Source organism: Danaus plexippus (assembly GCF_018135715.1).
Source record: "Danaus plexippus chromosome 3 unlocalized genomic scaffold, MEX_DaPlex mxdp_30, whole genome shotgun sequence".
NCBI lineage: Eukaryota > Metazoa > Arthropoda > Insecta > Lepidoptera > Nymphalidae > Danaus > Danaus plexippus.
In genome coordinates, this window is record NW_026869845.1 from 967,513 (window position 1) to 993,075 (window position 25,563).

General features: G+C 30.7%; 2 protein-coding genes across 3 annotated transcripts in view; one reads left to right on the top strand and one right to left on the bottom strand.

The window, feature by feature from the left end:
• LOC116769214 (uncharacterized) overlaps positions 1-25,563 on the top strand; it is an 89,235-nt gene that overhangs the window by 15,582 nt on the left and 48,090 nt on the right. The window contains exons 4-7 of the mRNA XM_032660256.2: positions 379-512; positions 2,695-2,896; positions 4,718-4,849; positions 5,246-5,505. Of these exons, the coding sequence (XP_032516147.2) occupies positions 379-512; positions 2,695-2,896; positions 4,718-4,849; positions 5,246-5,505 (728 nt within the window). The remainder of the gene's footprint in view (positions 1-378; positions 513-2,694; positions 2,897-4,717; positions 4,850-5,245; positions 5,506-25,563) is intronic.
• The window catches only part of LOC116769296 (CD82 antigen-like), a 44,818-nt gene continuing 27,469 nt past the window's right edge, over positions 8,215-25,563 (bottom strand). The window contains exons 3-5 of one of the 2 annotated variants that reach the window (XM_061526854.1): positions 21,853-21,897; positions 12,737-12,829; positions 8,215-11,768 (exon numbers count right to left, since the gene is read on the bottom strand). In XM_061526854.1, coding sequence (XP_061382838.1) covers positions 10,595-11,701 — 1,107 coding nt within the window. In that variant the 5' untranslated portion in view covers positions 11,702-11,768; positions 12,737-12,829; positions 21,853-21,897 and the 3' untranslated portion in view covers positions 8,215-10,594. The remainder of the gene's footprint in view (positions 11,769-12,736; positions 12,830-21,852; positions 21,898-25,563) is intronic. The other variant, XM_061526855.1, reaches the window with a different exon arrangement.

Consider the following 25,563-nt stretch of genomic DNA (forward strand, 5'->3'; position numbering starts at 1 on the left):
CTAATTGCCTCTTGTTATATTGCGATTCAACAAAAAGGGGTTCAACATTAACATCTTCGTTCGGCTAGATCTGCTCTTCCAATGTTTAAAATTCATATTCATGGTACAGTAAATCATTACAATGAATTTATGATTCATCATTTCCTTCTACTGTTATTTTATTTGAAATATAACAGAAAAAATCATATTACCGAATTTAGTAAAATATAACGTGATTTATAATTACATAAACAAAACGCTTTAATTTATATTTTCAAATAATGAACGCTATTTATATAGATTAAACCATTTATTTCTCAAAGAAAACTATTTAAAGTTTTTAATATGATTTATTCCTATACTGATGTCAATTATATTAAGGAAATAGTTTTTTTCCAGGCGGGGTTCATCGCGAAGGTCATAATACGATGGATGTGTCGGCCGACCTCACTGAGCTCGGTCGCAGTCGAACCTTGGTCGTGTGCAGTGGAGTCAAATCCATCCTTGACATCGGACGCACCCTTGAGTATCTGGTATATTGAAAATAACCTTTCTTTATTATTAACAAAGAGTTGTTTTTAAGAAACTTTGTATATTTTTACCTAGTCTAGAATAAGTAAAAATATTTTGTTTTTTTTTTTTAATTTACACACGATCACAAATCTTTACACACGAAAGAGTTTCTAATAATTTCCTAGTATTATTTTATTCTAAATTATGATTATAAGAAAAACTACGAACAAAGAACTATTTATTGGTTGGCCTACGTTATTTCATATCTGTAACACCAGATACCAACCCTGAGAAATATTGCCGCCCAAAACAGGTTGAATATTCAAATGTATGTAATATTATTAGTATTATACTACAACAGTTTCTGTTTTTATGTTGTGTTTAAAAATAAATCGAAGTAAACACAAGCTTCTCGGAATATAAATGGTAATCCTTCCAAGCAAGGTAAACGAAAATTTGATTGCATGCGCCCCTAACAGGTATTTCCACGCCATTCTACATTGTCGTGGCATGATTGAATTGAACGAGATATGACTGTTTAGTTAATGATCGCGAACGTAGGAATTCGTTCATTTGCTATTTGCATATTTGAAATTTTCCTGCTGGCGATTTTAGTAACAGTTGTTGATGTTTCGAAAATAGATATTAAACGTCAATTTCAACACTAAGTACACAGCAATTAGCTGTATCGTACATTATTACGGGATTTAAATTAACGTATGTATGAATTAATCAAATTGTTTTTCTGCTTTCGAACTATTTTTGGTGATTGTGATTTATATTAATGAATTTAATAAATATGTAACCAAAGTTCAGATCAAAATTCTTCTTCCTTGATGACGACTTGTATAACTGTATATTATATATGTAATGTTATTTTTGCTTAAATAATAATTTTTCAAATATTTTTAAATCCCCAGTACCAAACACTTATTCTATACTAAGCATGATGAATGTTATCAATTCATCTCGATGTGTTATCAGTAGGTGATTAATATTTACATCAGATACTGGGTCACTTGGCAAACAATCACACAAAGGTTGCTAACCTTATGATGTAGGTTAGGTTGTCAAAGAATTCACGTGGTATTCTTGGAACTATTGGTAAAGTGCCAGGGAGAAGTTGAAAATAATGTTCCTTTATTTCATCACGCTTTATGATTTTAAATGGATAATATACTTGAAAGAGATATATGTACTGTATTCATAATAGTTTTATTTCGTGTGCTATGTTTGTCTGATAGTTAATGATCGTCTCAATCAAACTCGCGAGGGTTCCATGTAACTAAACCTTCAATGTATATCTATAATGTCAATATGTGAAGACGTAAACAAACATTACATTTATATTTTTTTAACATCCATTTCTCGGTCCGTTTACGTACTTTTTTTGAAAAAGAACATTATTGATTTTAATAAGACTTTCATAGAATAATAAAGGAGCTTGATAGAAAAACAGTTAAGAAACATTCAGCAATAGTTTTATAGAAATTAAATTCTAGACTTCAATAGATTTCTTTTCAAAAGGGCTTCTTCGCAGTCGGAACAACCCGGGACAGCGTCTTTAGACTGATTCTTCTCGACCAGTCTATTATAATTTTATTATTAATGACGAAAGCAAGTTTTTTTAACGTTATAACAATGAGTATACTAAAAGCTTTAAGCAACTTTGATGTGGTTTCACGTTCTTCCGGTGCTTTATTGCTTTAAAGCTCTCGAACAACCCAGCAAATGTCGCACGGCGATGTTTGATGTATCCTAAGTGCTACTCATCTCGCTTTGTTCTTGATAGGCTTATTTTTATTCACATTATGTATAGAAGATCCAACAGAACTAAAATAAAAACTTCTCAATTTTTATGATAGTATTCGGTAACAGCCAATTTCAAAATGAGAACCACAGTAGTCGTATGCTATTTTTGTTAATTTTAACTTTTCTACTAATATTATAAATGGTTTAGCTTGTATGTCTCTGAGGTTGAGCGCTTGTAACGTTTGGCAAAAGTACACAACCGCTATCGAAAATTTTTATAGACTATAAAGCCAAAAGGTTTATAATGCTCGGAAAAGGAGTAACTTTTAAGTAAACTATTACTAAATGAGTTCTAAATGTATGTAAAAAATACCATTAACTAATTATTTGACCAGGTATTTGATGTTAACGTACTATAAACGTAATTATAACAATTAAATTGTTCCACAGGAAACTCAAGGCGTAACTGTTTATTCATTCGGTGATAGTCAAGACTTCCCTGCATTCTATACGACCAGGTCAGGTTTCAAAGCCCCGTACCAAGCGAGCGACGCCACACAGGCAGCAAAGATTTTATATTCGTCACACAAATTACAACTATCCTCTGGTATTGTTGTCGCTGTTCCCGTACCCGTCGAGCATGCTATGGACGGTGAGTTGAATAGTTCACCACATAACTTTAATATTTTAAGGCATATATTACATTATAATAATACCGGCATGAACTAACAGTTAGGGATGATTAATAAAAAGTAAAAAATTCCTTATAAAATCCAAACTAATGCAAAAGATATGCAAATAAAAATACATGGGTCTTGTAATTTGCATATGTTATTGCTCAGCAGCAGTCTGTACTTTGCATATATTTTGCTCTTTTGCATTACACCTTCAAACAAGGCTGCCACTCTCAATAAAAAGGGGTTCGTTGAGAGGTAATATCATCTAAAATTCCACTTTTATTTTTTTGGAATACGATAACTTAATAATCTATATACATGTATGTTAATAATATTGTCACGTGTCTGGGTAATAAATATTTAATGTCTGTTAGAGAAAATAATATACCTCTACAAGGTATGAAAAAATAATAATTCTGAGATGCCCTGTATAATCACTACAATGAATTATATATGTAACACCATATATCATATTTTGTAAAAAAAAAAATTCAGTAAAAAAATAATTTTAATATTCAAAAGAAATAGTTATTTAACTAAAACTAATATAAACAATCTAATATAGTTCAAACGATAATTTTCATTTTTCAATATATTTAATCTGTTTTTCAATCGTAGCTAGTATCATTTCAATGAAATAAAATCATATCACTTTCTTAAATACTTTAATAAAATGATATGATTTAATAAAGTTAATACTTTAATAAAATAATAATATTATAATTACTTTATTTAAATAAGGGCACTTGCAAACACTTACGTAATGAAAATCTGTTTCGTCATTTAGTGGGAGAGCTACTCGGGACTTGTATTACAGTTTTGGTGAAAAGACAAAGAAATATAAAGTCGCTGTCTAACACATTTTAGAACCAAATATGATATTGAAGCTGTTTCACTCATACATAAAACCGTCCAATGAATTTCTTACATTCTTATCTATAAGCAGCTAAGATCCGTAATTTTTTCAGCTCTAGAACGTCTCGGGGAATTTTATCAAATATACATAATATATTCAGACTTATAAACGATATATTCACCTCTGACACACGATCACTGGGAGTGAGAAGCTCAGTCCCATTTTTAGTACTAGCGGTGTTTTTTTTCTTTCGCATAAATATATGAAAAATAATAAAACTACTGCTGTAATTTTTAATGATTACCAATTTATAAATTAAACTTTCATCCCGACTGTTAAGAACATTGCTCATATTTAAGGAAAATGTATTTGGTTCTTATGTTTAGCTTATTATAGTTTAATGTTTAATGTCGCTGCAATGATACGGTAGTTCACTCACAACTCTTAATATATAGACAAGTTACGTATCTTATTCTTCTATGAGGATATTTTAAATTCAAAACCACTATTCTTAAATACAATGAGTATTGATTTAAAAATAGTTAATCATAATAAACACAGATATGTATGTAAAATTATATATATTTAAATTTAAATTAGAAAATATAGTATGAATATTACATCGACACGAGCAGGATCGGAACCTGCTATCTCCAATATATCGCAATCCATACTCTTTTCCAAATAAGCTATTGTGCTCTGACTCCATTCTGAGAAAAAAACAAATGTAGATTTCCTTACTGAAACGCCATGCTCCCGAGTTTTTCAGTTCGAGTCATGTTAGTGTTGATGAAGTTTCTGTTCTATATTTATCAATTTTAATTTAATTTATCTAATAACTCAATATTGGTTCAATCTTAAAAAACAATAAAACGAGTAAATATATGTACATTTTACAAATATTTCATGAAAAGGTTGTTACTAAAGTTATAATTTCCAGCGAACAAGATCGAGGCAGCTATTAAAAGTGCGTTAGTTGACGCTAACAAACTCGGAATCCAGGGTAAAGAAGTGACCCCATTCCTCTTAGCTGCAGTGTCTAAGGCGACGGGCGGGGAGTCACTTGCTGCCAGTATCCTTTATGTGTAAAGTGTACACTTTAATTTCTGTCAAAAGCAACTCCGGAATGCTACTTATTGAAAGGCCTTTGTGACATAATCTTCGTAACATTTTTTAAAGTGGTTTATCGAAAATAGGAGACTGTGCTGTTTAAAATGTCACTTCTATTACGAATACAAATAACGCAAGACTGTTCCTTTATCTATAATATTATAAATATTTTCACTAAAACATATGACTAACTCCTAAAACGCCCAACACTGCCAATTACTATACTTTTAATGCCACGATTCATATCTTGTCAAAAAAACTTCAAACTTAAACTGTCCAATATTCATCATCTTGAAAGTAAAAAGTGCAACTGAATTGGGAATATCAATTATATGAAATTTTCCTTAAATCCCGTCAGATATTGCTCTCATAAAAAATAACGCAAGAATCGGTGCCGATATAGCGGTTCAATTTCAGAAGCTTAGGAATGCTGGCGATTTTGATAAAGATTTCAATATCGGAAACACAAAGACCAGGAAATGTAAGACGGATACCAAAAGACAATACCATACGTGCGCTGAGACGGGTGGAAACTCAGACGTGGACAATGGAGACGTGCTGGTCGTGGGGGGGTCGAATGTGGACAGGACCTTTAGAATCATTGAAGGAAACGTGCGGGTAAGTTACGATTAAACCTTAAAGCTTTATATAAAAGTTTAAAAAACACAAAGGCCGTTTAGATTATAAATCATTATTTTCTAGAAACCGAATCAAACTTTTCAGAGTAAATTTATGTTAAAATCTAAAACTCTATATTATTTCAGTGATTGTCTATTAAAAACTGAAAAATATATGTTATTTTTTTTAAATACTTGTATTCTCAATAATTCATATTACATATTTTTTTTTATTGTGTCGTATTTTTTTTTTTTAAATATAATCACGAATAAAATGTTTCAAACTTGAAATGTCCGTGGTAACGAAACGATAAACGTTTTTAAATGAAACTAATATTTTCGGATTTACTGCTCGCATTTTATGCGGTTGCTTTCGCAGCAACCGTGATCACGGGCAGACGAGATGAAAATGTCATTTCCATTTTTGACAAAGTCATTCCGTCATGACGAATATGTCATTTCGTCGGGATTATGTAGTTTAAAATAAAAAAAAAGTGATAGTACATCCGAAAATATGAGCTTCATTTAAATGAATACTCGCTGAAATCTTGGATATCATTAAATAAACATTTCTTAGGTGAGAATAAAATTTAACATCGGATAATGATACCATAGATACATTAATGTTTGTTATAAAGCTTCCTTATCATTTATTTTTAATATCGACATCTCTATTAGCAAAAAATGTTTCCTTAATTATTAATTTGCAATAAACAATATATAGAAGTTATATATTTTTTTCTATTAATGTTATTTGAAAAAATAATTAAATTCTTTAAATATTAGTAGAAACGAAAACTTTATAAAGATAATATCCACTCAATTGTATTTATATTTTCTACATACAATTTGTTTTTTTCCTATCATAATATTAAGGAATGGCTCCTCGTTAGTATAATAATTCATAAACATTATATCAATAATAATCATTTCATTTCCACCGTTCATATATTATTTATACACAGGCAATTTGTATTTACGTCGATTAGATTCAACAAGCTCACAGTTAACGAATGTAATCAATTTTTCAATTTAACTTTCAGATTGCTTAAACTTTTCCCATTTGTATGTTGCTTTCTATTGCTGTTTAAAAAAGTTATTCCCGCTATCGGCTATGTCCAGGTACACATTTCGCTTAGTATTGCTTTAATAGCACTATTTAAACGTTACGAAGCAAACTTGATTGGGACCTTTGTAGAGTTAGTGCTCTGTAAATATGGGCTCTGAGCCCCAGCTTTTGATTAACTTTTATGCTTTACTGTATCTCTAACGAGATTAGGAACCGATAATATAGGTATACTCTATTTAATGTGGTGAAAAATATGCATAATACAGCTGTAAAAAATATATTTATTCATTTCGTTGCAATGACTTTCAAATGATAGAGATTTTTGTTGTTTCAGTCATATATATCGCACCAATTTGAGAAATTTATCAGCAATAGAAAGAATAATGTTTTATTCTGTTGAACATGACATTTATATAACCAAAGCGGAATTCCCGTTATATAACATCCTTAGTTATCTAGTCGTTTATCATTTAAATAATGTCTTAATCGTTACAAATAACAATATCAAAATTTAAACGTTAATCGAGGTACGATAGCAATTGATTCACTTCATTATATTATAGTACCACTAAACCGAACTTACCTTCGATTCATAGATAATAATACACATTTTAACACAAAAGCCATCATTACTCGTAACATCGAGACTTCTGTGGCAATTAGTTTTGAAGTATTTCAATATAAACACGTTATATATACGTTCTTATTTATTGTTATGGTTTTTCAAATGTCGGTATATTGAGAATATTATATGATATTGTTAATATACCGACTCTTATAACTTTATAAAGTTATAGACGCAGTTTCAACAAATACTGCTTTATTTAGTCCTAATGTGTCTGTACGTCCAGCTGTTTTGATTAAGTTAGTATTTTATTTCACCACAAATTTCAAAAATTCTCCGGCTCATTGAAATTATTGTAAATATAACCCATTCAGTCGTGATTCAAATTTTTGATTTAGTTTTCTCCTAACACACAAGGTATAAATATCCTAAGATAGATCCTACAATACCAAGGAAAGTAAAAAAAAAAGGTTATTACAATCACATATTTTTTTCTCAGACGAAGAGCGACAAGAATTTCTTATTGACTAGCATTAACACGAAGACTAGTAAAAAATGACAAAAGCCCGTGACGAGCTGTCTTGTTGCTCGAATTGTTTTTGAACTGTATCTCGTTTCTGAGTTATTTTAACAACCCTCTCATTATGTTTCAAAAAAGATTATTATTGTGTCATTTAATTAAAAAAAAGTCGTTGCAAATAATTTCCCTAAAGTGAGTTTACATCATATAGTAGACAAAATTTACGGCACTCGGAAAATTACTCCTAAATAAATTTAAAGTTGTTTATCCCGTCTCCCAAATGTAATTTTATTATAATAACCATTATTTATAGTTTGAAATATCTTTTAACTATTAACCTTATAATATTCTGAAATTAATAAAAAACATCATAACTAACTTTAGCAGAAACAAATAATCTTTCTCGTTATACCAAGGTCGTAATTTTCCTGTAACTTGACTTATCCATTAAAATGTTTTATAACGCAAATATTCAACAGTGTATCAATAAAATGAATATTTGCTTGATAACTTGGCCTTGAATTACGGATGGATGTTCGAAAATAAAAATCGAAAAGTTTAACAAAGATTTTATTTAATGCATTTATAATGATAATATTAGCTCTCAGTCGCCTAGTGCGTACCTTCGGAAAGTTGTACCGTAACTACTTTTAATATCCCATAGAACACACATTACTTAACAATTAAAACTGACTTTAGAGAATTCATAAATTATAGGAGTGCAGTCAGCAATAAAAGTACCTTACAGACATCGATATAATTCAATATCAATATAATTTTAGACAAAAATATTAGGATTAATTCATCATATTAAATTACCAATTGTGTAGAAATGATCTTAAGTAAAGAAGACAAATGGGTTACAATTTATTTGATCCATAAACATTTTATTAATAACATCATAAACATCTTAAAAAGCATACTCGTTATCGAAAGTACAATAACATGGAAGGGGAAATGAAAGCTGATTTTGATAAGATTGAGGGAAGATTTAGGCAGTACGTCGGAGAAGTTGCAGGTTTTGAAAAAAACAAGAAAAGTGGCTACAATAATTAATTCCTTTACATCCAAAATGTCTGTTATACAAATTTATAAGGCAAGGCACATGTAATTTTAACATTTGGAAGAAATGCAGGATTTAGATTCAATCCTAGCTACAAATTATTCAACTTTCCGAATATAGGTACAAATTTTTAATAAGATTGGTACATTCAGTGACAACAATATTAAAAAACTATTTTTCTGCATAAATTCACAAAATATTATACCTACTCTAAGCGAACGTAATATTATTATTAATTATAATATCTCTAAAAAGTTACATCGTATTAGGATAAATGTGTAATTTTTGAAATGTATGACACACACGGCTTCAGTTGAAAGAACTAGTCATGGACATTCACATAGGTGTAGATCACCGATACTGAATATTATTACTTATCTACGTACTGTTTACTTTGGTTCTTTTTAAAAATTCTAATTTTTAACGTTAAACATATTAACTACGTCATGCTAGTTCTTTCTATCCGAGTATAAGTATTAGCCACTCTATTTAAACTCTCTCTCTCTATCTCACAGCACTGCATAGCGAATACAATTATCATAAAATAAAACAAAATATAAAAATATCGATGCCCCAAAAAAACAAAAGTAACTTAATTAATTCCCGCCTCTACAATGAGGTCGACTCTAAGAAGAGACCGTATATAAAACATGAGGGCGTTTCAAATTTTCATTACTTTATAATAAGGGATAGGTTACACCTACTTACACAGCCATTTAATATGTAAATGCTCCCATGAATCGATTTGAGAATGAAACAAATTAAAAGGTTGATGGTACTTTATATAACTCAGCTCACAACGATACTTAAAAGAAATGTATAACAATTATTAAATTTTTACTGTTTATAAGCTTTTACTCTTAGGCACTACGTCGTTTAAGCTCATATCAGTACTATTTTGTCAATCTGTCCATGCACATCACGCATACTAGATGTAGACACACAGAATCTAATATTTACAATCAAATAACAGATGATGAGATTAAATCTTTTTCTTGCGATCTTTCGTTCGTCCGTTCAACCTATATTGATTCATGATTGAATTACGCCGTACATATTCTTAATATAAAGATATAACATTTTTTTCAAGATCGATTGAAAGACCGACGAGTGATCAAGTTGAAACACCAAACTGATCTAATAAATATTAAAAGTCAATTGTTAAAAGATATTATCTGAATCTTACGTAACATACAGAATTCTAAAGCTATTGGTACACAATAAAAAGCTTTCGACTTATGCCTAAAAATAATATAATCAATATTTTAATGATTTATATATCTTGGTACCAATGATTTAACATACGCCGTCAAATACTTTCAGAGTCTAACGAAACAATCCATAGGCACTCACCATCTTGCTGTGGCTGCAAGTCTATTTGTCGCTATCACTCATCTACTCTTTTTACGTAAAGTACCATAAAAACAACTTTAATATGTTATAAAATCAAAGAAACTTCAATCTGCCAAGCATAGGAACTAAACACAAGCTTTGCTCGTGGAATCGATTTATCTCATCTAAATTTCTCGTTGCCACTTAACAATAGTTTATGAAACTCACTTCGTCTAATGTTAAAACACAAAACTTTCAATCACTAAATAGTTTGGGTTCAACTACTCGCACAAACGTAAACTATGGCTCACTAAATCCGTGCATTAAATTGACAGCTGCTTTACTATGTCATAATTGTGGTTGTCACTACTTAGAGTTCGAATTCGGAGCGTGTGTGGCGACGGTGGTCGAGACGCACGCGTGCCCCCGTCCGTCGCATGCACACTGGCACGCCACGCGCCAGCGGGGGCTCTACCTCGAAGCCGTCTGCCGGGAACGACCTCCATCGCCGCCCGAACAGCCGCTCCAAGTAACATCTTAGTCAGATTCTGGTTGCCGCGTTATCTGCTGCCAGGGGTCGGTATTCACCTCGAGCTAGTTCACGCATCTCGCAATTGTTGTTTCCGTTTACTGTCTTTGGACCTAGGGGTTCGTCGTGTAAGCTACGTCGTGAACAGGGTTCCGCAGCTCGACCTAGAAGAGCCTCTCTCTCTCCAGCTCTTTCTGGACTGCCACCATGAGTGCGCACGCCCCCGTTAGCGTTCACAGCGTTCACTACCACAGTTTGCGATAAAGGACCACCATGCATCGGACTACCATCAAGTAGCTCGCCTGCACCGAGCTCGCTTCGTAAAATTCTAATTTTTTGTATCATTTCTTTTATTTCGTACCTTAATATTCCAAGGAAGCACAACTTAAGAAATGCTATGACACAATATCCTAAAACAAATAACGCATCCGCCGTTCTCCGAAGCCAGGATAGTAATCTTTCAGCACAAGCAGCTGTATGTGGCACGCAGTGAACGGGTGTATATGGCAAGGTTGTGGTAGCAGATATGGCAGCTATTGATGTCGGTGTTACAGCTAAAGGATGCGCTGGTATTCGACAGCAGCTGGGCGGCAAAGTAGTTCTATTAAATGCAGTGAAATCAGATGGACCTGTTACCCCACAACAACGCTGTTCTCTTTGGAGACGATCCCAAGCCTCCGCAAAATCTACGTCAAGATCGTAATCTCTCGCCAGACGTATTCGAAGCTGCGGCCTCAATTCCCGACATACACGCTCAAATCTGAAAGCCCAGTAAACACCTATTGCGGCGTCACCGACTAAAAGCGCAAGAAGGGCGAGCCAGTAAGCGTTCAGCATGCGTTCAGAGAGACGCAATGCAGCTAAGCAACCCAAAAGTTGCAGGAGACCGGCCTGAGCCGGTAAAGCCGCGTAACCGTAAAGGAAGCCGGGTTGTGCCGCGCCGAGACCGGGAACGAGAGCCCGGCGGTAGTCTGCGAGTGCGCGGCCCGCTGCTGCGCAAAAGGCCAGCGCCCCAAGCAGCAGTGCCCCGTTGCACGCGTAGATCCAGATACGGTAATAGCGCATTGCGCGATTCGCGGTGGGGTAGTGCGAGGGGCGCGCGGGCGGCGGCAGCGTCATCGTGGGGGGCGCCGCGTCATGGCGCCGCCCGCGCCCGCGCCGCCGCCACGCGCCGCGCCCCACGCCTCTGTAACAGAATTATGTATACACACATATATCTTTACATAATTTCCATTTAGAGCTATTGAAACTAAGTAGTTACACAGTCGTGTCTCCCTGAAATTTCTTCTTATGTATACATACATATAACTAATTATAATGGCTGAACTAACAGGATACATTTTATTATAAAATTAATTAGTCTGAAACACTAGTTTTTACAATTTCAGTCTGAATAAAATTTTAACACTTTTATTCAAAAGAAATAATGAAATGCATTCTAATGCACCCTACAAAAGTCATCGTTATTTTTAGTTCAAAAATAACAATTCCACCACAAAACAGATTAGAGACGACAAAGTTCTTCGCAACAACGATAATTAATTGATTTATATCTTACAGGATCTTCTTAACCTACTTCCAACAAGATGAATAGCCCTAACGAGATAATACTTAGCCAAGAGCATTTATAACGCGATTCGGAACAGAAGTTGTCGAGTCAAGGGAAACTAAATTGCTTGCAAATTTACAAACAAATACACCTCATGAGACACACAATAGATTTAAACAACAGATATTTCATATTAAGATCCTGACAATTCATAAAAATAAATTAATTACTGTCATAGAAGGAATTTTTCCGTTACATGTCATGACTTCTTACACATTTTAAATTTCCGATTTCACAACGATGCTAGAACGTGTTCGTGTATAACAAAATAAAATCAGGAATCGACGCAACGCTATACTTGAATAGTTCGGGAAATCTATTCGACGTGTCCGTACCAAAGCTGCGATACGAATTTTGTTTATACACTTTCGGGAATTGCTTCTAAAATAATAAACAGGTTCATGAATGTAAGGTACACATAGCGTGTTTCTTTCAAGTAATACTAAAAGGGAAATATCATTAGTTTCACCATTTTTAATTTCTCAATATATTGAAAATGTAATTTTGCTTCTCTGAAATTGTATCTAAAAATAAAAAAATCTTACAATCCGCCGCCCGTGCCTTGTAATCGAAGTCGGGCTAGTCACAGGAGAGGTCGAGCGAGTCTTTGAAGAGCACCTAACAAACCGTTCCGAGGCCTGGAAAAAAACACATTAGCTAAATTTATTAAATTCTAGTATACATGACTTAATTATGTTCATGAAGTTTCAATTAAAAAACTCCAACCAACGAGATAAGGTTTCATATGTTACGGCGTTTGGTATCAAAATATAATTTTAAAAAAACAGAGTTTCAGATTAAGTTTATCTATAAATTGTTGCATGTAAGTACATCCAGCCAAGTTGCTTGTTAACCGCACGTTAGGAACGGCTTCTCAGTAGAAATCGATCAACATTGAAGATAGTGTGCACCATCGATAGGATATTGAAAATAGTTTACCACGTGCTGGCTCAAACATTATACTACTACTTTTTGTACTCTACCAAAATTTTCAATATGGAATGTTCACGTTGATACGAGAATTTCAGTATTTTTATATAAGCGATATAATTTAACAATGCTTTACAATATGAATAACATTGTCAACATGAAGCAATATTAAACATTGACACAAACATCGACAACGTCTGCCTACATATAGTCTAATCGAATGTTTTTCAATAAATGTGACAATGTAATAAAAATACTTTTCACTCTACACTTAATTACTTTCACGTCTCATTGATACACGAACACCGAGTGTAGCGGAGTGTTGACCCGAACCCTCCGGCCTCTCTAAAAATATCACTCAACAATATAACAAACTTGCTAAGAGGTCTTGACATTCACCGCCACTGACGCAGCCTTAAAGCCCGCAGCGCAGACATTCCTACTTTATATGCCAAACGGTAGGATATTATTTGTGTGGAAAAGATTTTGTGACTCGCTTACATAGAGGAGCTTAAGAAGTTAATTATCTCTAATCATGAACAGTCCTAAATTTAGTTTTCATCTTTTGCTTTATTGCTTTTGGGTGTAACATTATTTGTGATTAAAAAAAATATCTGCAAAATAAATCAAAAGTTTTTGGGGTAACTGTTTTTGTTGTTTAATTTTAAAGTAATTTCGATTTATTTTCTTTGCTTGAAATGTGACTTTACATATTGGATATCCGTTAAGAAAACAAATAACTTTCTACTTTACGTTATTGGGTAGCAATATTGAATTTCAAGCGCAAATATTGGTTTTTGTTAATGAATTTTTGTTATAATATAAATAGCTATTGTTTTTTTTTTATCGGTAAAAATCGATTTTTATTAAAACTTACTAGAAAACCTATTTCTCAATGAATGAACAGTTTCCACTTTTGTTTCTTTAAAGCGATCTAAGAATTTCTCCAGTGTCTCTGCTGTTCGATACTATTATTTCGTTGCAAATGCAACGTTTAATGAGTAAATTTTTTATTTTCTTATATCGATATCCTCTTCGAAAATGTTATATAAATTTTAAAAGTTAATTCGCACTTTTCTAACATCTCCTAGGAGCAGATGAGATATAAAATAATAATACAAATCGCAGTATATATATGTTTTAACAGAATTAAATTGTTTTCCTTCATGTCGAGCACGGAAAATTGTTTTGATCCAATCTGAATCTCAAAACAAGCTTGGTTACCAATTTATACATACCACTGAGAGCATTTTTACAATTAATTTCTGATTCCGTATCAAACTATAAATGAACGAAGTTAACTAACAATATTGTGCTTAAGTTTTAATACATTTTATTATGTTTCAAAAAAATTAATTTATAATTAAAGAAATCATTCCAATAAAACATTGCTTTAGTTAATTTATCCGGGGGCGGAAAGCGGCTTGAATGCTACATATTTTATGAGCCAAGTTCTGTATTAAACGTAAAAAGAGATTTCCTGTTGCCCGGGTTGAAGGTAACTACAGAAATTGAGCTATAAATAAAATAATAAGATACTAATATTAACATAACAATTCATGGCACGTCCTATATACTGTTCTGTTGTCACAACCATTGCATCTAACATAGTTGGTCACGTAAGTTATAAGGTATTATCAAAATTAAACGAATTTATTTATTTTTATATATTTTTAAATTATAAAAAACTACCAATCGATATGTTATTTTCTGAACATAATTACGGTGAATATTAAATATTTTGTTACGACAAAATTTATTTATTAAATCATTTCCTTTTTTGTATTTAACATAGTAATTACAGATGATATTGTTAATAGAGCAGTATTTCTAAATTCTAAAGCGCAATATAACACTTATAACTGGGATATAAACACGTTAAGTCGTACGTACGTTTCGTTATTTTCTAAATTGAATTTTTAATTGTTAAGTGTCCAATCCTTACGTATACAATTTTTAAACCCAGCATTCTAGAGTCGTATATTTTTTTTAACCTATAACATATATCACTCAAGATATTTGAAAATAAAGATGCTGTTTTCAATTTATAAATCCCAAACAAGCTCACTTATATGTTCTCGAGCGAAATTTCTTTCCGAGAGAGATTTATTTCGAACACGGATAGACTTTTTAGTTTCAAAACTACTACCATCTCACCCGAGGCGAATCAATTTGGGGAATACTGCATTAGCCCTTACAGTTTGAAACTTTATATAAAACAAGAGTGAAGTTATGTAAGTCGTTTACATATAAGGTATTATATTCAAATATAAAGCGTTCCTTTTTATATCATTCATATCCGACTGGTTATATGCTTTGAATACTTTAAGTTTAAATTTAAATCAGATACTATAGTAACACTATCTTTGCAAATATGTATTTTATTGTCAACGTTTAAAGTAAACTATACGGAACTATGCCGTAAGATAGTAATCACTATTTTATCGAATAATTCCATATTAGTATAACCTTTCAAATAATGTATAAAATCGTAACATATTCTGTATTAAATGAACTAATGTTGCAAATAAAAATTACAGCAAAGAGATCGATTTTGAAAGTCTAATATTAAAAATACATCAGTTGTTCTAGCTTTGATTAAAATGAAAATTAAACATGTTTGATATTTGTAAACAAAAACATTCCATTATCATCAATTCTATTATAAAAGTCATTTTCAATTGTTCCATTTTAATTTCCAAGTGATATCAGTGTACCGCGTTCGGTCGGCTCGCGTGGCTTCCAACATAACAAAGTCATCAATCATAATATGCATTTATTAAGAATTCAGGAATTCGAATCGAAAATTGTTCAATTTTTATTTAAATATACTTTGAAAACTTTGAATTCACTATATAGTAAATATATTTATATTTAGAAGATATATTATTTAAACATAAACTTTATTATATCGATGGAGTTAATACTAAGGTTTGCTAACTGTAACTCAAGAACAGTTTAAAAGTAACACAGAAACTAGTTGTAAAACCAATTCTCGCATACGATCGAACGAGACCAAAGGCGATTTCTACAATGTATTAGAGTGTATTGGCGAATTGCCAGACATCTTGCGGTAATCTCACCGAGAGCGATGACTAACTGATTGCAAATCACACATGAAAAATGATCCCTTATCAACATTTACAAAAAGAATAATACTTTTAACTAACCTTATAATATTGCATAATTTTTTTAATAAAGCAAATATTTATTCCATTAAAGTGAGAAAACGTATCAGACCATTTGAATAAGAAATGTGTAAATTACACCGTCTCCTAAAACTTTCAAGGCCGTTTTTTTTTTTTAAATTTAAACTTGAATCACGACCTAATGTCAGCGGTACGTTTCATCTCGTTACTTAATATTATAGTAAATAGTTATTATTAGCCAAACAAGGCTAAAGAACTATTCGATTGAATAATAATACTTTTGTTTGTTCATATTCATTTATATATCTCTGTTATGTTTTGTTATTTATGTTTTTAAATAAAATATAAACAGTGTAAACTATTTTAGCAAAATTATATATATAATTTAAATAAACATTGTTATATAAGATTTTTATTTCCCATAACAAATGAATGAATGAACAATTTGAAGAAGGAATGAATGAACAAATAAAAAATGTATTTTTGCTTAATACCTTTACATAATATATATATTGCTTGTTCTGTCTTAAAAATTAATACGATCAAAAATTTAAGTAAACGATAATATTATTTTATGAATTTAATTATTTTTATGTTTCTATAAACACTTCATTGATCGCAAATGATTTTTTTAATAATCACGTACGACATCCAGTCCCTATAAAATAAAACTAACACAGAATTAAAACGTACATTGTCCGAAGGTAAATTTAAAACATTCTACAGCTCATATAATTTTATAGCGTTCAGCAAAGTGTACCAAAATTTATGCAGGTTTATTGTTTGAAAAATAAACTTCCAAACTCTGTGGAAACAAAGCAAAAGTGGAGCGATAATTATCTGTTTCTTATTTTGGAAACAAACATTTGTTTTTACGATGTAATAACGGGGTACAAACGCCCAACGAAACAAGATATATAAAGTAAACAGAACTTGTGTTTGCCATAAACTTATTTGTTAGGGAGGGTCTCAAGTTAACCGCAGAGGTGGTGGCAGGTAATATCATGCAAATGAGAGACCTAGAGGTCACTATGTCAATTTTATGGGCGCTGAATTAAAATTAGCACACAATTTGTTGGAACCACGTAAATTTAATAAATATTGCCACGCAATTAGGAAGACAAATTTCAACTCAAGGAAATACAGATTCTTCTAAAATTTATACATGTGAAGATGAATAAAATAATATTTAAAAGCTATTTATGTACTGGAATGTACATCTAAGCAATTAATTTATGTTTATTAGGACGGTATCTCCAAGGTTTTACTATATTTACTGTTTAGTTTCAAATTGCGTGACATTTTGGTCCGTATCCTTGTTCGTTAACACTAATTAAATATAACACGTTGATGGTTCAGCTCGGAGCGCTTTCAATACAATCACGCACGCTCACAATATTAAGTAACATAAAACTTGCCTAATCAGTAAACTCTATTCAAAGTGGAAGTAAATTTGCAGCGACATTCTATGTAAAAAATATTTTGCCGATTACATTTTTTTATTAAATAAGCATGAAATTTATTTATATATTAAACAATATAATGACATATAGAGTCAAACGCCAAGGCAGTAAATGAGAAATAAAATAGTATAATTATAGATTTTTTTTAACTTAAAGTTTAATTTTTTTTCTGATTACCATAACATAGTGTAGCTTACACTGTTGTGACTAATGTTATGATGACACGCTTTAATTAATGTCATTGAACTGGAAATTTTATAATGTGACACATGAATATCCATTCACCACCTAATTTTGCTTTCATTGTTGCTCGAGGCTAAATTCTAAAATCTATTTGACATTGGCCACAACCGTAATCCCATTCGTCCGATAATGGTGAAATTATAGCTTTTAATCGGAAATATTTACTACTAGCACAGTTATTAACCCCTTAATAGACATTAATTCTCATTTCAACGTATAAGTTATTAGACACACATAAATTTACTATCACATGATATACATGTACTTACTTTTGGTCCACAATAATTTGAATCAAACAGTTATTATAAATAACGAGAATAAAATATTTACATTTATTAAAAAATTTAAACTCAACCAAATTCCACTCTAAACGTATCCGTAGCCATGAATTATAACAGAAAGTAAAAAATTCTTTTTACGAAACCATGATGCCTTCAAAGGACACCCTTGGACCAAAATAGACTGAGATTAATTGTGTCTGTCCTGAAACGCGAACAACTAATTGCAGTAATTCCACTAATGTGTCTAATAAACAGTAAATTTAAGTACTAGCGTCTAAAATATTAAGATTTACAAAAAAAATATTCCCCTTTTATTGGAGAAGAACTGTGTGTATACAGATTTAACTCATCATTAATTACACATAAAGGCTATAAAATGTTATGCAAAAATAATAACGTTAAAGATCTTGTGTGCTAATTAAGATAATATACATACTAAATTAACAGCTAAGAGAAACACCACGCTATAAGTACATAAATGTTATTAGTACATTATATAGATTCTAAATAATCATTTTATACATATATATCTAAAATATAGTCGTCGGGGAGATAATAGTTTAAACTATGAATATTCATACATTCAAAACATTATTTTAATTCATTTATTAAATGTTTCATAAATAAATTTAATATGAGATATATAAAACGGGACTGTTAGTCAGAAGAGTTGGACTATAGTGTCAGTGAGACGATAAAAATATAATTTAGTTTTAAAAAGCGATACCAATTATAATATGTAGACGGAATCATATACAATACGAAATTTGTATATATTTTTTTTAAGTAGTATTAAAGTTTATTAAAATATTAATCAATCAATCAATCAATGTATAATAAAAATGACCCCAAAGTCAAATTTGTATTTTTAGTGTCATTTGATTGATGGACATAGAGATCCGATAATAAAATAAACCTATTTTATAACCTATTATAATAAATTAATGATCATTGTTTTTTGTTAACTTCCTATGTTTAATGAATGTTTACTAATCCATTACAATTCCTAACTAAAATGTAATAAGCTGACCTTTTCAACCGACTTTATTATTATTTTTCTTCCGGGTAACACTGACGCTATATCAATAATACTCTATATGATAAGAAATTTTATGAAACAAGGTAACATTTTGTGATAACAGTTGAAATTAAAATTCAGCCAGTTTTTCAAATCCTTGTTATATCAGAAAAAAAGTAGAGAGGCGCCTGTGACGAGTGTTTGCTCGGATTCAAAAATAATCGTAACTCCGCGCCTTCGCCGGCTTCACAAAAAAGCGAATTCATATTTTTTCGTATTTGGGAAATGCTTATTTTCATTAATGTCATATTTGACTAAAATTCAGTCACAGTTGTAAATATCCGTCCACAACTTAATTACAATATTAATATTATTGCAGCCGTTTACTTCGATAAAAAAAAATAAAACCAAATCAGTCAGAAGATATATCATAAACATTCCTATTTTTTGATAAAACGATTTCGTTTTCAATATATTTATTATTTCACTAAACAAAGGACATAATGCTCTGTTTGCAATTGTCTCTTTTTAAAATATTTACTGAACACTATTAATGGTGGAATAAATTAATAGCACATTTTTTTCAGTTCATCTAGAAATATTTTTATTTCTACATATCGCACACGAAAATCTGATGATACTTTCTGTTCAATATGCATATTCTTTAAATAAAAAAAAAATAAAATTATTTCTATGATAATTGTTTCATGTTGCGATATGCATGACAAAATTTTCTCTGATAACTCCTACATTACTATCACCACGTTTATATTATATACATCAGTCGGCTAGCCTCAACGGCTCTGTTAGTTAAACAATGTTGCAAAGTACAATACCAAGTTGGCAACAATGTGTATTACAGAATTTTAGTGTATTTTAACAATTTTAAGTCTAGCTTCATTCAATACAAAATCTACAGAGATGTTAATTTACTGTATTCAAACACCGCACACAAAATCTAAGATGTATTTAAATTTCACAATTATTATTATTATTATGTTGTGAAACTTTTATGTTAAATTTATATAACGTAAATGAATTCCACGTAACTTTTTTGCTCTGAAAATCAAACATGACTTAAATTGATCACATAATATATTTTTTATCTGATAATCTCACACATTATTACATAACTATTACGCCTTTAATGTCATCCAATACATAGGTGCTAGGTCCAGATTACTCTGATTAATAAGTTTCTTTTATAAATACGTATCTATAATGAAAATACTTTCTTATATATGAACAAGAAGTAAATATATATATATATGTAAAAATCTTAATTATAGAATTCATTTAATCACATTCTCAAAAACGCGTTAACGATTTTCACTTACTAACGTTATTTAGCTAGTTAAAAGTCATATTCGAAAACTTTGCGACGGTTAAACCTTCACAAAACGTACAAATAAACTGTACAACCTCGTTTCACTTAACTGCTATCGACAAATATTCAATTTTCGTTCGTTATTTCGGAGAGAACTTTCCGATTCAAAGTTCAAATGAATATAAAATGAAAACGAGTATTAAGGACAAATTGTTGATTAATTCTTACAGCTTTTTATTACTTGATTTACTTTTTATTTTTTTAGTTGAACCATATCAGAGTATGCATAGTAGGAATCAATCAACGCTAGGTGCTATACACAGTGGTTCCTATGATTGCTTTGTGCTTCAGGAAATTTGTTTCGAAACTCTATTGACGACTGACCTTTGCCTTGTAATTCATTCAAACAGATAAGAATTATTCACATTATAAAGTACAACAAAAATATATTCAATTTCTCGGTTTCCCAAAATAATTTGTTGAATGTACCAAAAATAGACAAATAATAAAAAAAAGAAAACTTACAAAACAGTTTTTCTTACCCTTCCTCTATCATAATAAAACAATTTTGAAAAAAAAGAATTTAAATATTCTTGTAAACAAGAAAAATAGGCAAAATGGAAATCACACAATTTAATCTGCTGTCTTCAAAATTCCATTTAAAATATCATAACCTATATCGCAAATTGGCAATCAAAGGAACAACCTCAATAAATCATTGTGATAACTCATCTTAACTGGTCTCGTAAACAAGGAAAAAAGGGACTTCCTACAAACATGAACAGGAAAACATTACTTCTAATAAAATATAACTATAAAAATAAAGGCACTCTCCACAACTGGGACGACGTATAAACATAATATATGATAAATTATAATAATATTTTATTGAAAATTTTTTCAATTCATAAAAGTAAGCTAAGTAAGTAAGTAAGATAATAATTCGATTTTTTTTTTTGTAATAATCGATACTTATTACGTTTACATTTGATATAAAAATATAGGAATTTATAATACAGTATTCTTTACACTTGTGTAATATATGATGGAAATATCAAATGTTTTGCAACCTAAATTGTACACGTCATAGCTATAAATTTTGTCTGAAAAGAAATTTGGACCTAAAGGAGGTTTTTATAACAACTTCTCTCGCCTATTTAAATTTCTTTTACATAAAACTCTCATAAAAGTACAACTTAGACAGTAAGATATTTTCAACAAAATCTAACATAAAATTAATCTAGGCTTACTTAGGTGGCATTCTGTAGCTTGATCTCCTACAGTCTTGCTTATTCCTGAAACGAAAAAGCCAAAATAAACTTTTAATAGAAAGAACGAGAGCAGATTGAATGAGGAATAAATTAGGAAATTTAGAAACATTGAAGTATTATAGAACAAAACTTTTCATTGAAAATTGTAGAAAATAATAAAAAAAGAAAAAACAAATACATGGGTTCTTTTAAACATAAAAAGCTGTCAAGAAATGTGAGACTTAATGTTTGGTAATAATACGCAATAATGGCAGTAAGTAAAGAAATATATTATTTAATTATTTATTTTGTTATTGTTATATTGATTTTATGATAAGAAAATACATGACATAAGGAATTCAACGACAGTAAAGTTGAACTCTGGGGCGCAATTTTAAGCAGTAAAGAGATAAGAATGTCTGTCTGTGTTCGTGTGTTTGTGCATTTCTGTAATTTTGGTTCAATAATAATTTGATTAAACCTACATACATCGATATGTGTGATACATGAAATCGATTCAAATGTGAATGGAATTTGTTGTATGTCGACAAAACGTTCAACCGGAGAATTGAACGCACAGTATGTGTCGACAATGGGTACATCAAATAAATTTGTATGTCTGCTACGGCGGTTCGGAACGCGATGAGAAAAGTCAGATAGTACCTGTTACAATCAATAACTCCAGACGGAATGGCAGGCGGTAACGAAACAACAAAATGATATCAAATAAAATGAATTCGTTTACTATAAATGGTTAAGAAAAATTACTATTCTTTTTTAAGGTTTTTAATATGAAATGAAGTTGTTAAATTTTAATATACATCAAGGACAGGACGGTCACGTAACAGTACTTCATTATATTAACAACCAACCAAAAGTTAAATTAGCGCATAGAATTTAAATCCAAAGTCCTCTAAAATTTACGTTAATTATGCAATATCCTAAATTAGGACAGCGAATTTTTCTTAAGCAGATAGATTATAAGTTAATATATTAAATATCTTTATTATCTGCTACACTATTAGCTAATCTGCTACAGATTTAAGAGTAAAATTACAATTAATTAAAAGGCTTTAGAATGAATTAAAACAAGATGTCTATTTCTAAAGGCTAGTCTTAGGTGTTAGGCCTATTTTTGAGTTTATGTGTGTACCTATATCATCATCATCAGCCTATCGGTGCCCACAACTGTGCAAACGCCTCTTTTCCCATAGAGAAGGCTAGAAGGTTAGCATTAATGACCACGCTTGCTCAAGGCGGATTGGCTATTTCAAACTTATAATTTGAAGTTATAAGTCCAGGCTTCCTCAGGTTGTTTGTTGTTTTCCTTCACCACCTGTCAGTGGTGTGTAAATAATCTTAGCTCATATAACTCGGAAAAAAATCACATTGGTACTCGGCAGGTTTCGAACCCGCGCCCTCATGCATCAGATCAAAGTGTATATATATATATAAATAGAAGTCTTCCCTCATCTTCTGTTAGCAGTCATCTGGAACTGGAGTGCAAAATCTTCAAAAGCCCTTTACGTAAAAATTGATTTCCGAGCAGAAAGTACGTAATGATTTTACGCTTTCTCATATAGGTATAGTAACTGTTTAATTTCATTAAAATACAAAAATGAAATTTTTCAACTTTTATAATATTTCAGAGGTTTCTGTGATGTATGCAAATTTTAATCAGGTATAAGTACGGTGAACGAGGGATAACGGACAGGGTTCATAACATTATGGTCTCTATGCTGATCGTAATAAAGGCTAAAGCAACTTATATATTCTGTATATATATTTAAGCAGACCTTCACCGAAACGTTCATAAAGTTAAGCAACCAAATTTCAGTTCAGTGACATCGTACTAATGAGATTTCAGCTTTTCTTTATTGCCTTTTTAAGACAAACGTTTGCACCAGGACCATTCCCAATTTATGATGGCTAGACAATAGACCATAGAGGAGCCATTCGATAGTCTTTTACTACATAGACTATTCAAAAGTAAAACTTAAAATGTGGTTTATTTAAGTTGAATGATTATTTACTTAATATATGTAAATTTCTTATCTCGTCTGTCCGTGATCACGGTTGCTGCGAAGTATTGAAACGTAGGGAGTATTTAGTTTAAAATAATAAAAAACGCATAGTAGATAGGAAAATATGACTTTTATTTAAATGTAAAATTTATATAAATGTTTTTGGTTGCAATAGAAATTCATAATAATTTTATAATAATTCGTTTTGTACTATCTTAGCAAGTTTTTTTGAATGTGGAATATTTCAAATTTTTTTAGAAATTTAAATAAATATATAAAAATAATACTAACAACTCGAGTAAGGGTTTTAAATGTGCAATTTTACATTCCTCGTGTACTTACTATAAGCGTTCTTTGAATGTTTTGTTTAGAAAGGACGTTGCAACTTAATTTGAAATGAAGATGCACTTACATTCCTATATCTTTGAAGATAAGTGTACTTATTATTTAACATTTAGCCCTTAACTTATATGTTATTATTAAAGTGCTTATTTATTATAATAATAACAAAAACAATTAATTAATGAAATTAATAACCTTCCACATATTGTAAACTCAAGTAATTTGTATTGGGATTCATTAATCAAATGATGTATGTAGTGACTTAGAAAGTCTGTTAGTTGTCAGTTCACAAAGGTCGGTGGACAATTTAATGCAGCCACAGATTTGATTAATTGTTTCATACACGAATAGATTATTATTGTTTTTATGTTATAAATGATGTCCATATACGTAAAGCGTATTTATTTTTAATATTTTTAACACAACATCAAATGTGTGCTTCCTAAATCCTTGGAATCCAATAACTATTTAGCATTCGTAAGTGAAAAGAATATAATTTTCTAACGCCTAACTTGCTCCTAATGATATCATGAAGAATTTTACGTAACAAGAACCATAACACTCTTTCGAATTTCAAAAAGCATTATCAATATTGTTAAATAAACGTTTTCCACACAAGGCGTCAGAAATTACGTCGCCTTACGAATACTTTCGTTAGGACATAGTTTGTAAAATGAGAGATAGCCTATTGTAAGCTATCAAGCTGTGGTAACGAATAGGTTCCATGCAGCATATTTAACATACAAATGCTTTTTTTTCTAACATATGGCTCACAATGTTATAAAATGATCTAAAATTGATACAATTGGAATATATTCTATGCATTCATAGCCTGCATTTATGTTAGCAACTTGCATATACTGCACTTATGTAAGTAACTCTTATATAGGAAGAATGTGTAATTATTTCAGAATCTTTTTTAAAATCAAATAATAAAATGATCCCATAATTATACTACAATACTTGCAAAATATTTCATAATTAAAAACAAGGTTGGAGTTTTTGTGAAGTATACTTTTTCCTTTACTCGCTCTATTGAAGATGTCTTGTTATATAAGACTGAAACAATTTTGATGAATCACATTCTAATGTTATTTTCAAACTCTTCAACTTTAGATATTTATATGAAAAAAAGTATCTTAAGTTAGGTAAATATACATATTCTATAAGAAAGTTTTGTATATTTGTGTAACAAACAAACCTTCTCTACATTAGAAAAGCGGCATGAGATATTTCATTTATACCTTTCTGTCAAAAGTTTTTAACAGCTATAGTGATGTCATATACACTAAGCTCTTTCATGACTTAATTCACTCCCTTTTATGCAAACGCGGACACACCCGCA